A 14,257-nucleotide genomic window follows, 5' to 3' on the forward strand; every position below is an offset into this window, starting at 1 on the left:
GGTAAGAGTCATTGCTCAGCAGTTCTATTTAATACCTTATGATGATTGGAATATCTGATACATATGCCTAGTGGATCTATACCGATAGTCTTCTGTGACCTCTTGTTATGTAGGCCATATCCATATCAGGGTCCCCACCGAGCTACAATTAATAATAATAAAGATATTCTTTAATCAAAGATAAATTAAAAATATATATTTATATCTTTAATTCTTTGACTTTGACGGTGAAGGAAAAATAAACCTCAAAGCAATAAATGAATTCTTCATGAAAACTCGTTTGCCCAAAGGTTCGACCCAGTTGGGCCTTGTAGATGTCAAACAAGCTGTCATACCCTATAACTGCCATGGAAAAAATGGTTGACAGAAAAATTGTTGACAGCATTTTATCAGAGTTAATATTATTGTTTCTTTATCAAACTTTGGTGGATAACAAACAACATTACTTTAAATCTATTTTTCACCGCCGCCTCTATCTATTGGACGGGTTAACGAAGATGGTCATAGTTTGATATGAAGTTACTTATCATCAAAACGCAACGTGAAGAGACTGGAATGTTACTTTCCTGATTCACATTGAGCACAAAACACCCAAAGCCTTCTTGGATTTGGGTGACCAGGGACTTCAGAGGACCATAAAGTCTGGGAGATCTGTTAGATCCCAATACCAAAAGCGCACACACACACACACAGTGCCTGTCTGCGGCCTATGCCAGTGAGAAGAGTGGAGTGCAACACAGTAGGCCTACATTAAACTCATCAGCATTCTTTTACACGTGTCATAAGCTATTGCCATTACTAGAGTTTACTTCCTGATGCCAACCATCCCCTTTAATCCGGTCTTGGGAATGGCACCTAGTTGAGCTTGCTTGTCTAGGCTAAACTATAAATATATCCAGCAAAAATTCCAACAAAATAAAGCCACATACACACTACGGAACCACATCTGAAATATAAGCCTATAGAAATATGACAAATTATAAACAGATTAGAAGACCTGGGGCATAATAATAAGCCTTAACGGTTTTATAGCCTATGATCTAGCCTAAATATCTTGTGTTAAAATGTTGGTAGTTTGAGGAAAAGTCAAAATGCCATTTTGCAACCTAAAATGTATACAGCTGTAGGAGATCGTAATGAAATGAAGACGGCGACTTGATTGCCGGTGAAAATACAACGAGAAGGATTTATTTCCCCAAACACAGAACCACGCACAGCCAGAGGTGCGTTTCTTAAGTAATGCGTCGCACCACCCAGGTGGGTCTCACGCCCCCTTCCCTTAAAGGGGGCACACACCATACATCATACACATAGTGAATTACGATACCGCTACAGACGCCCCCCCCCCAGAATTCACTCTACCGAACAGTCAAGGCCAACGGGGAGGAGCCCTGAGCACCCGCCCGAAACGACTCTGCGGAACCGGTGCGGGTGCCGAGGGGGCCACAGCAGGCAGCGCAGGAGTCATGAGGCGGTGTGGCTTGAAAACCGGAGGACAACCCCACCGCGGGGGCAGAGGCAACCCCACGGGCTGGTCCAGATCCAGGTGGGCCGGCTTGAGGCGATCGACCGAAATGTAGTCAGGCCTGCCCCCAATGTCTACTAGGTAGGCCTTGTCACCGGCCTCCAGGACGTGAAACGGGCCGTCGTAGGGAGGTCGGAAAGGGCCCCGATGGGCATCATGGCGGATGAACACATACTCGAGCAGACACAGAGCTTTCCAGCTCTGTGTCTGCTCGCGCGCTGCTCCCCGCCATCAAAATAAAAAAAAAAAAAGTTTGAACGTTAGTTGCCGCACTCGAATGTTATCCTTTTTTAAAAATTCGAATTATATTCGAATAGCGAAGTTTGTTTTGACAGCCCTATCAGCGTGCTTGAGCCTCTGTTTTTTCAAAGGCGAGCAGAACAGCTAGTGCTAGTTTTACACCAAACGCAAGTTTTAGCCACTGGGGGACCATAGGCAGGCTAGGGGAACTCATATTTATGTTTGAAAACCTCCCAAAGTGAGATTTTCATGTCATGGGACCTTTAAGGCCATGCCAGACAAACACGGCCACCAGCTGCTGCGATGTCCTCCGCCCAGGATGGGCAAGGCCGTGCACGCCATCAAAAACCTGACGCCTCCAACTACCGGGCACGACCGGCCTTGGCTGTCCAGTGGAGACGTCACACAGGAGCGTGGCACCAACGTTGTCGTACTTGATGTCCTCCAAACGGAGTCCCGTGACAGCTGTCCTCAGAGCCTGGACCTCCGGGTCTCAGGCCCTGATCACCTGCCATGCTGGTGATCAGCATGGCAGGTGATCAGGCCACCTGCCATGCTGGTCGATTCCCAGGTGGACAGCTCCTGCGATGGCCCGGGAGAGGCAATCAGCCATGTGATTGTCCTTTCCCGCCACATGGCGGATGTCCGTTGTGAACTCCGAGATGTAGGCCAGCTGGCGCTGCTGACGGGCAGACCACGGCTCCGAAACCTTCGCCATCGCGAACGTCAACGGCTTGTGGTCCACGAAAACTGAGAATGGACGAGCCTCCAACAGGAAACGGAAATGCCTAATGGCGAGGTAAAGGCCGAGTAGCTCTCGATCAAAGGTGCTATATTTCCGTTTGCAGGGGCGGAGCTGCCGGCTGAAGAATGCCAGCGGCTGCCAGACGCCGTTCACCAACTGCTCATGCACGGCACCAACAGCATAGTCCGAAGCGTCGGTGGTCAGGGCAATCAGCGCCGCAGGCAAAGGGTGCGTCAGCATAGTCGCCTCGGCCAATGCCCGTTTAGTGTCCCCAAAGGCCGCTTCTCTCTCAGCGGTCCAGTCAATGATATGCTTTGCGGTCTTACCCTTGAGTGCCTCATACAGGGGCCGCATGAGCCGGGCCGCACAGGGAACAAAACTGTGATAAAAGTTCACCATCCCCAAAAACTCCTGCAGGGCTAGAACTGTGAGATGGCGCTGGAAGTCCGCCACTGCAGCCACCTTCGAGGGCAGGGGAACAGCTCCCTCCTTGGTGATGCGGTGGCCCAGGAAGTCAATGGCGATCCGGCCGAATTGGCACTTGGCCGGATTGACAATCAGGCCATGCTGGCTGAGCTGGAGTGTTTGCAGATGCTTCATGTGCTCTGCCGTGGAGGCGCTGGCGATCAGAATCGGCGCCGAGGAGGGGTGTGGACACCTCCGCGGTGACAAAATCCCAGCCGAAACGCTGACCCCCGAAACATAAGGAAACTGTCCTAGTCCCAAAGGTGCGGATGGGGCGGCCTTCAGGGCGGGGCCGTGGCCGCCCCCTATTCTGTCAATGCGTGACGCGGGCAGGACGCTCACCTGGGCCCCCGTGTCACACAGGAACCGTCTCCCAGAGCCTGTGTCTGTGATGAACAACAGACCCCCAGAACGGCCGACACTCATGGCAGCTAGCGAGTGCCGGCCCGTGCATTTTTCCGATGCCACGAAACTGCACGGGGGGCGGCACCTCCTAGCTTTGGGTCCATATCGGCCGTGGAAATAACACAGGCCTGCAGACTGCTGTGGCTGTCGTCGTGTCGCCGCGGCCACAGCGATGGTGTCCGTCATCTCCAGGTCGACAGTGGTGTGGGCCAATACGGCCGTGCAGCGCTCGTGCCCGGCGGCGAAAAAACGATCCGCCTCCCTAGCCAGAGCCCGAAAGTCTGTGGTGTCGCTGTTGGCTAGAGCTGCCCTGACACGCACTGGCAGCTGCTGCATAAATAAAGCCTGAAACAAAAAACAAGGCCTATTATTCCCCAGGAGATTCAGCATATGATCCATGAGCTCTGATGGTTTGGAGTCCCCGAGGCCATTCAATGCCAGAAGCTGCACGCCCCGTTCAGCCTCCGACAAACAGAAAGTCTCCATCAGGAACCCCTTTAGCAATGCAGAATTCCCACGGGCCGGGGGTTCTCGAGAATATACATCGCTCTGGCCGCCGTCGAGCCACCAAGCGCGGAGACTACGTAATAAAACTTGGTTTCATCCGCCGTAATCCCCTTCAGCGCGAACTGCGCCTCCGCTTGCGCGAACCAGACCCGCGGCTGCCGTTCCCAAAACGTGCAGTTCGCTCGAGTTCAAATATTTGAACTTTCAATTTCGCGTGTTGACGCGTGATCACAGCCAATCAGCGTTCAACAGCGTGGCCACTGAGTGACATGTGTAACGTAACAACCAATCAGCATTCAACCGTCAAACTCAGTGCAGTGCAGTCCGGGGTGAACTGCAGCATGGAGGAGAAAGTGAGTGCCGTTTGCGACTCCCGGAGCTCTATATATAATATAATAGTATATAATATAATATTTGTATGCATAATATCACGGCCAAAAGCTCTGTGCGCCTCCGGATGGCCGTAGCGCGGGGAGCTCTCATAGGCTTCTAGGGGTTTGTTTACCGGGGTTGCTATGTTTCCGGTCTTGTGTAACGGTTTATTAGGTAGGCCTATCTAATAAGTCTCTGTCTATTCAATACTTCATTCACTACCTCTTCCGTGGTCATTACAATATTATGAATATACTGCAGCGGGTCCTCCGACGTCACTCCCTCTTCCACAAAAGGTAAAGACATGCAATGGCGGTTATCTTGTTGTGGCGCGACAAATTCAACAAAACTTGCACAGCGACAGATTATGATGTGTGGTTCGACAAAACTTCGGCGACAACGCGAACGGGCGAAAAATTTTGCGTTTGGTGTGAACACACAGTTAGGCAGCAGGCATTCCGACAGATTTTTTTGTGTGATGTGAATAATTATTCCAAATCAGCCTTTTCTGTTTTTCCCAAACGGGGGTACCATGAAGGAAATATTACAGGCCTGATTTCCTATTAGAGAAGATCACAACGCTGAGTATTTCCATAGTCCATTTGCTGCCGTTTTATTTGCAGCTTTAAATTATTTGCAATGGTTCGGCTACTTGTTTCGTTTTTTTTAAACTGTTACAGGCCTTGGTTCGACGTGATTTAAATTGTGAGACGCATATTTATTTTTGTAAGGAAAATGTGTTTTGAACGTTGGCAAAAATAAATAATGAATACTCTGATAACTCTGACTGTTTTGATGAAGAATAAGCATTACATGTTTGGTTGGTAATATTGCCGTTCATCATCAGGCCTATTCCTGCTGCAGATGCGTTGCATTCTAAAAATGGATTTGATTTAACGAGTACTCGATTGATCCTCGAGGAATTCCTTCGATCACTCGAGTTTGGAATTTACTACTCGTGCCCATCCCTACTACCTACCTATACAGAAAGTCAACCCTCCTATCCTTCAGTGCTGAGAATGTGTCAATGACGGCATCATAAAATGTTACTTTCCTCTTCAACTCCCGTATTACTGATGACTCCATAGAAATTATTGCTAGGTCTGTCAATCTCTCTTGTTTACAGGTGTTCCATAGGTATGTCTTCATTCGTTTTAAAAACGAGAATGACCTCTCAGCTGAGGAATGGTCAACATCAACTTCTGGCGTTTTGTCACCTCTGGCAGGACTTCAGATAGGTCTACCCGATGATCATCTCAAGTAGTTGACTAGGCCTTTTGAGGAATGTGGTGTTCTCATAAACTACAAGCAGTTCATTCTTTAACCTGTGGACATCAAAGAAGGGGTAGACATCCGACAACTTCGCCAGTTCCGTAGCTGGGTATCTGTTGGGTTTTGCAAAGTCAGTAAATGCTGCAGGCTCAAGCAGACGGCAAAACCTGCATATCACTGAATCTTTCTGTCATCTGAGTGATGATACAGTCCGCGATCTTGTAGTAAAGAATCAGATAAGAATCACTTGCTCCTCTGGAATCGGCGGAATGTTGTTCATGACTGAGGCCTTCCTCGTAGTCTTGCCAGCCCCTGCGACATCGGATTCTGCTGGGATCCTCATGCCCAATCATAGTTGTGGTGTCTTCATAAATCTCCTGGAACTTGGTTTGTGAGCGCAGGGATTTGATAGCAGCTATGGTGGCATCCATCTGGTGGTTCGACTTATGCAAGCCAAGTGTTCTCGCTTGAAGGATGGTGAATAGGACCTCTGTGTGGCGATAGATGTTCAAGAACACTTTTAAAAGAAACATGAACTTGTAGTCATGCAGTTTGTCTTTAAGTGACTTGCCCTGATTAATAGATTTGTTATCCCAGCCTCTTTCAGTCATGATCTGGTCAAATACAGCAATCAGGGTGTCCCTACCCTCATACACTGCAGTCACTGCTCTGCTTTTGAAGTGCCAGCGTGTAGCCGAGCCTCCCAGTACTCGCGCTCCACCAGCCTCAGTTAATAAAGCAGTACGTTTAGCGGACTTTGCGACAATGTTGTGGAAACTCTCCAGCCCCGCGACGAAGAGTTTTGCGTCTTCGATGTCTTTACTGCCTTGTGCCAACACGAGATTTAAGCGATGCGCATAACAATGAATGAAGAGCGCATCGGGGCAAAGAGCTTTTACTTTCGCCCTCGCGCCTCCGTGCCGCCCACTCATGACGCTGGCGCCGTCATATGTCTGATGTATTAATTTCTCCTCCGGATTGTACTTTCTTAATGTTCCCATTATAACTTCAGTTAAAGCCGCGGCATCTCTTTCTGCACTAACATCCTCAAATCCTGAGAATTGTTCGCACACATTCCCTTTCTCATTCACATAACTAAGGATGACAGAGAGCTGACACTGGCAGGACACATCAGTTGTATCGTCAGCTTGCACTGCGATGAATGGAGCTGCACTAATTTCGCGATCGATGTCTGCCTTAATCACCATTGCTATGCTATGAATGATGTCGTTCTGTATGGCTTTTGATGTCTCTTTGAAAACTGTGGCTGATTCTAGATGTTGAGATAGCAAAGGATCTACCTCAAAGTAAGACTCCACCAATTCAACGTAATTGCCCTCATTAAGGCTATCAGCCGACTCATTGTGCCCACGGAAGGCCTGCTCTTGTTTTCCAAGATATACCACTGCAATAATCATTTGACACAGTACCTCCCAATTTCTTCTCTAAAGTTCATTGTGGCGCTGGGTAGCGATGCTAGTGGCCTGGCTGAGGGCTTCATCAATCCGCATACGTCCAAACAGTTTCAACTTTAAGTTGGAATTAATGTGGCTCTTGGACTTGTCATGTCTCTCCATGGCTCTTTGCAAGTTCTTTAAGTCATCAAATCCACTGCTAATCCATGGGTTAGGTGTAGGTGATTCATCAAACAAAATGCAAGGCCAGCAGAATAATTTCAGATCAGAGCCAGCTAGCCATTCCGTCCGAGCGTAGTTCTCCTCCTTGAAGCTTTGTGAGCCACCTGCTTTTGTGGTCTGGATCAAGTTCAGTTTCGGTGTTGGTCTTCCATTCTCTTTTATCTTCAGCTGATGTTCAAACTGTAGCCTCGAAAATGTATGTTCTTGTAGATATTGAATTATATTCTCATCCATGTTGCTGTCTTTGTTAGTCGTTATCTTTGTTAGCCGCGGCAACTGACTAGAAAGAACGCTCATTTGCTCAGAACATTATTTTATAAAATGCTGCTTTGTGATGGTGTTTTGGGAATTTATCGATGCATCTCGATGCATTTCCATTTTTTTACTGTACATTTCCATGCGTGATTTTCAGAAATATATACATACATCTGGGTTTGCTACTCAGAGTTTGCTAATCACTTCCTACTTTTGTGATGATCATTAAAGACATCAACTGATGAATTAACTTATCTAATATTTCATAAGCGAGAAAGCTTTTGTCCCAAATATGACTTTCTATGAACAATGCAATAATCAATGCAGCTTGCATTATAACACAATATGGAAGCATGCAAAAAATAGGTTTCAGTTTTATTTTATTTCTAATCTTTTCTATGTCCTTAAAGGAAAAGCTGATCTTGAATTAGAAGGAGTTCTTGTGTCTGGCTGTGAGTTTGCACGCATGCTATGCGTATGCTGAATCGCAATCATCAAAAAATTATCCCTCTCTGGCGAACAGAATGTTGCAGCAGGCAAAAAAAAAAATATATGTATATATATACTTTTTTTAATTCCGATATTAATTTATCTGCATCGAGACAGAATCGTTCTAGCGAGAATCGCGATGCATCGAAGAATCGATTATTTTTCCCACCCCTAGTGATTTGTGTGGTTGCAAGGAGTAGATGAGGCTGGCCTCCCTTCCTATTTTTAACATGGTGTAGATGATTTACCTCGAAACAGTGAATCTGAATTGTGATTGGTTATTTTTTAATCTCAAAGGCGGCAAAAGTGGGTTTTGGCCTCTTTGCCTCCCTTCTGTGGCTAGCCCTGGGTACAACATACTTAGAAAAAATATTTATTGTTTTTGGAAAATTACGAGGAGGCGTTGCCACTGCAGCAAAGTCATTGACAATTTGTGTGTTGAGCATGGGCGGGGCCCCCTGTGACACTGCGGAGGGCCCGGGCCCGGGGGCTGCCTCTAGTAGAGGGAGGCACGATCATTGTGTTAGAGAACTTTGAACCGATTCACGCACTCGCAGGAAAGCTAAAAAAGCTATTCTTCAAAGGCAGCAACCCTTGGGTTCAGACGAGCTCCTTCCACACGCACACTGACGTTACATTCATTTGACCGAGAAGTTTAGCCCTCTCTAGGACAACCCTCAGGGAGCCAGTGAGGACAAACATTCTTTCAGGATCAGGATTTTGCAGACATTGATTCCATCTTCGATCACTGAAAGTAAGAAATCCCTCTTTCGGAGTAAGTTGGGAAGCAAAACGAGAATGTTATGATACATCTGATAGAGATAGGGATGCCCAACCAGTCGAGTTGAACGTCGGCTGAGTTGCAGTTGATCGCGAGAAAAGTTTTGTCACTCATGTGTTGTGTGTAGCCTACTGTTGTCAAAAATATCGATATTATATACACAAATATATATATATTTGATATATCAATACACAAATACCAGCTCCGCTTGTTGCTCTCTTCTCTCGGAAAGTAAGTAAACAGACACACATCGCTACGGCGCCCAGCCTGCTGTCAGTCACTTGCGGTCTCTGGCAGTGCACTAGTCTCAATGCTCTGCGTGACGGTGTTTGCTAAAGGTTAGCCAGCACTGCTATCATGTCAAGTGTAGTGCCTCCGCGACAGGTTTTGATAGAGAAAGAAAAGAGTACTTTGGATTTGAAGCAAATTAAGTAAACAGAAGTATGTTTACCCATATGAAAGAACAAGGTTTCGGATTTCATAAATGTGCAAATGGACAGCAATAGTGATCATTTCACAAATTTGAAAACTATTAGAATAAATTTATTTTTTATTTTTTATATACATATATATATATATATATATATATATATCAGCGGCGGCTGGTTGTTTTTAAAGTGAGGGAGGAAGGATTGCGCGCATGGTTGCCATTGGCCTACTTAAACTGTTAGTGGCGTATGGTGGCATAAGTATTTGAGACTCAAGTTGTGTCAGGGTGTTTTGGTGAACTACAAAATTGCAGGGTGGGATAATTATGCGAATTGATTCAAATCCACCAGTGGCAGCATTGTACTTTGAAAGCTAGAGGGCAGCATGTCTTGGACTACAAGGGCAGAAGGAAAGGATGCAAAGCCAATTAGTCAAATCCGGCCTACTCTTCATTTGTAAAACTAAATAAAAAAATCTGGGCCTATCATTGGGTCTATTTTTGCCCTCAATGACTGAAGCTATTGGTTGTAATTTGGCTATGTTTATTTTCAACTACAATTGTTTTAAGAAAAATTAAGACACAAGAATGAATCACTCACTAACATCCTTTCCACAATATAAACAAGTACATTATTTTTCAGCTATTTACATGGGCTGTAAGCCTAACATGGTTTGAGGCAAATGTGGATGTTAATGGATGTTTCAGAATGTTGGTCATGGTGTTAAGCCAATTAAGATTGAGGGACTTCATTTATAGTTCAAATCAATCCTCCTCGCGGTCTCCGCAGCCCGGCCGTTGGTGGCCCGGCCGCAGGCAGCCCTGCCCTGCCCGGCCACGGGCTACGGAAACAATCAATATAAAGCGAACTGAGCAGCAACGAAGGCATACGACTGAGCGGGTTTGTTGGTTCTTGTAGGATGGACTTGAGGAGATAACCCCTCCTTCCGGGCTGCGCCAAAGCCAGGACTCCTGCTTATTGGTTCATAGCTCGAAACGCTTTATAGCTTTTGGGGTGAACGTACAGTAAGAACGTTTCTGATGAATAGGTAAATTGCCTTCAGTCAGAACACCTGTTGTTCTTCGCTATCTGGTGGCAATATGGTGTATTTGCGAATGTTTGACTTGGTGTCATTCAATTATATTTGCCCTGACCTTTCAAGAGCTGGGTCAAGTATCAGAATTGTACAATGGGTTCTCAAGGTATCTACCTTTTTGTTTCTCATAAGCTACCAACTGATAATGACCAACTAATCATTATTTCAGGAGGGAAAAGGTTATCTTCCACCTATGCTGTGTCCTAGCTTTATCTACTCTAACCAAGTAGTTTCCACATTGAATATTTCACTTGCAAAACGATCTTGTTTAACCCGTCGTAATGAAAATGGTATCGAATATCGATATTTTTCAAGGTATTGTATTAAAAAAAAAATACAATTACATAGTAAAAAAAAGTACATGCATAGTAAAAAGTTAAAAGATCCACACTAGCCTACTCCTACTGTTATGTAAAATACATCAAAACTTCCAACTTTCTCTCTGTTGCGTTGTTACAGGTCAGTCCTAGGCCTACTTGTGGTTATTCTTTGCACCACACAAATTGATTTCAATAAAGGTATTATTATAGAGAAGTTAACTATGTGTTAGAAAACAGTGTCCTATATAGTTGCACAATAAATTCTGGCTATGCTACGGCTTTCGATATGGCTTGGTAGATCTCGATACAGTATCAACTTTAAAAGGAGATCATGGTTCGAAAAAGGCTGTGATTTACATCACAAAAGGGGCAGATAACTTCATTGGTTCTCAACCTGCGAATAGGCATGATAAACATGCAGGTGTCAACGCATGCGGCAGTGCTAATGTGATCATCAGGAGCCATGGTTACATTCAGGACGTTTGTTTTGTTTCAATGTTTTTGTCATGTTTATCCTTTTTCTTCACTGATTTCCAGACGGCAAAATTGGTGTTCCAGCTCAGGCAAAAGTGGCACAGCATGTTTCTCAGAAGAATGCGATGCCCATCAAAACCGTTGTCCCAGCAAGATGAGGCCACTATCTGTGCCCTGGTGTCGGTATGTCTTCAAACTGAACTGCGATGCTCAATGGTTTGAGTGGATCTGACTGTTGAATCTGAGAAATCTCAGACCATGTGTGGAGGTTGTGAGACTGAACCGATATTTCTTCATCTCAGGTCCTCACAGCAGAGGAACAAGCGTTGGGCCTGCCCCAGCCCACTGGTATTGGTCAGCGCCCCTGGCCCATGCTGTCTGAGGGGTCTCAGGAGGCACCCTCTTCGACGAGTAGCAGTATAACCGCCTTACCCAACCTAGGGGCCTCTCAGGCTCCTGTCTGTACTCCAGATGCTGTCATGCAGGTAGGTTTATTTAAAGACCCTCCAAGGAAATATTAGTAAATAATATATTTGTACACAAATAATTATGTTTGAAGCAGCTTCCATGTCTGCATGCCTTTTATGTTTACGTGTATTAACAGGAAGTATGTTGTGTGCTTTATATATTATAGAATAAAGAAGACGACAAAGAACGCAAGATAACTGAAGAATGTCACTGAATCACTTTGGGAATGAATTGGCAAAGATTTTTTTCAAAATTACAATTTGATATATCCACCGGATATTACTCCAATATCCGGTGGAAATCTATTTACTATGTGAGATATAACTAATACTTAATGGTTGATGACACTGTGACACATTACTCTAATTTGATTACTAAAACAGTGCAGATATTTCTTTAGATTTGGAAGCAGAATTTTAACTGTACTTCTTAAATACTAACATTGTTTTAACTTTGATTAAGACTAACAGGCATCCTATTTAGCCTGTTTTTAGTTCAATACTTATGTTTCTTCTGGATATTTTGTTGCGCTATTTTCCTAGCCAAAAACTGTTTGATATTTTAATGAATAATAATATACTTACATTTTTTTAACTTCTGGATCTGTTTATTAATTGATTTCTTCAAACACAAGTTTCTTATTTGAACTATTCAAACCTTTCAAATTAGTTAACAATAAATCATTGTTTCACGTTGTTGGCCTGACTATATCTCTTTCTTTTATATATATCTTTGTCATTTTACAATAATAGCGAAGCTGCCCTAGAACAGACAAAGAAAATAAATAAACTGACGGGGTCCTACTGTATGAGTATGGCCTCATGATTACATGATTAGGACCATTATTTGCTGTCATGCCATTTCTCACAGAATAGTTGGTTGAGGTTGGACGTGAACCTGCGACCTCATTGTCATGAGTCCGACGCAATATCACCACACTACTTGGACGTGTTGTTGATAAAGGGCAGAATAGTTTATATTCTGAGAAATATAAGTCTTCCATCCGTGGAGGTATGGTGAGCTCGGTCGGTAAGGTAATATGGCATTGGTATGCCTTGAAAACTGGTTTACCGTAAGTTGACTCCATCTTGTGATCACAAACCATGTTTCTAAAGCATAGTTTATCAAAGACCACTGTCAAAATGGACATTTGCCAAATTAAGTGTCTTCCACTTTAAGGCCCAGCCTGCTTTGGAGAGAGGCCTCGAATCAGAAAATTTTCTTCTCAGATATAGACTTCAAATTTGGCATGGGTATACTATGGATCTACTCCTTGTAGCCGAGGCTCTTTGGCCTTATTGCTATGAATTTTACACAATATATTGTCACAGTCACCTCGTACATGTGTGCCGAATAATCATTCGTTACATGTGTGCCGAATTACCGTGGAGCCTTTACCACTTTCAGCACAAAAGCAGTTTATGTGTGGGTGTTTGGTCGAGTTGAAGCCTTTGCATTAAGTCCAAACGATCTGACCGTGTGGGTTGCGACTGTGGTAGAAATTAATGATTATATTCTATGGTAAACTACGATTATTATGAGGTCTGTATATCTAATAGTGGAAAACACACGGTGCCTGGGAGTCTGAGGTGGAACCCCTAAAAGGAGCAGGGAGCTACGGGGTTAAGGCATGCTGACCTCAGCCTAGTGTCTTGGGCTATCTTTGCTGACCATTTGCTGACCATTCAGGTTAAGATGGATTTATGACTGAATGGAGGCGGACACCTCAAGGAGAAGCTGCTCAGTTTGTGTGTATAAAAAGACGCCGCAGTTTGTGAACAACAGTGACTATAGATCAGGGATGGGCAACTGGCGGCCCGCATCCTCACTCAGTGCGGCCCGCATCCTCACTCAGTCAGGCCCGCACATAATAAAAATAAATAAATAATAATAATAATAATAATTGATCGAGTTACAGAAAACTCGGTCAAGAAAGATGAGAAGAATTCATAGAATTCGAAGGCAAACCCATGCGTCTAGTTTGCTTAGAAGCGATATCAGCCATTAAAGATATCCACTTAAGTCGCCACTACAACTACTACAACTGCTTGTTGGGTTTGAGTTCATTGAGTTGTTGCACTTAATGTTGGGCCACTGTTTTTCAGTTTTTTGACTTCATTGAATGATGATGTATGTGAGTAAAAATACTGACCATTCATGTGGCTGTTTGAGCATGGAAAACATGAAATTAATGTATGTTGGTTCAATTAACATACCGTACATAGGTTATGATTCTGGATGATTTTTTACTCATTTCTTGCATATGTTTTCTTTTACTTATCTATTATTTTATTTTATTGTATGACAATGTTTATATGTGAAGCACTTTGAGTCTGCCTTGTGTATGAAAAGTGCTATATAAATAAAGTTGCCTTGCCTTGCCTAGTGGCCATCCCCAAAATGCACCAGAATACAGGAAATCATATCTACCAAATTCAAAATTGTGTAGCTTCTCTCAGCTCACGTTTAGTTGAAGTGTGCAGTCATGTGGCCCTCCGATGGTTATGATGAAAAAGGTGGCCCTCTTTATCATGAAAGTTGCCCATCCCTGCTATAGATCTACTCAGGCTGTTGTCGTTGTTGTTTTTCTTCACGATAAAGTCTTTTGTCAATTCTTGCTCCGGACCCCTCGTTTTATTTTACTCTCTCTCTCTTGAATTAGTCTAAGTGTTTATATCTCGATTAATCTTCAACATATTGGCGTCACGACCAGGAGGAAACAGGGACTCGCCAGCTGCCGGGCCAGAGGACGGGACTCGAACGGATCATACGACCAGA

The 14,257-nt window shown here is 44.3% G+C and overlaps 1 protein-coding gene across 3 annotated transcripts in view; it reads left to right on the forward strand.

Annotated features, from left to right (window-relative positions):
• Window positions 1–12,174, forward strand: part of ythdc2 (YTH domain containing 2) — a 166,435-nt gene extending 154,261 nt beyond the window's left edge. For all 3 annotated transcript variants that reach the window (XM_030364496.1, XM_030364498.1, XM_030364497.1), the window contains exons 26-29: window position 1; window positions 11,075–11,194; window positions 11,314–11,496; window positions 11,646–12,174. The exon at window position 1 is cut by the window's left edge and continues 109 nt beyond it. In XM_030364496.1, coding sequence (XP_030220356.1) covers window position 1; window positions 11,075–11,194; window positions 11,314–11,496; window positions 11,646–11,693 — 352 coding nt within the window. In that variant the 3' untranslated portion in view covers window positions 11,694–12,174. The remainder of the gene's footprint in view (window positions 2–11,074; window positions 11,195–11,313; window positions 11,497–11,645) is intronic.
• Window positions 12,175–14,257: the final 2,083 nt, after the last annotated feature.

This window comes from Gadus morhua, chromosome 8 (genome assembly GCF_902167405.1).
Source record: "Gadus morhua chromosome 8, gadMor3.0, whole genome shotgun sequence".
In the NCBI taxonomy this organism is placed as follows: domain Eukaryota; kingdom Metazoa; phylum Chordata; class Actinopteri; order Gadiformes; family Gadidae; genus Gadus; species Gadus morhua.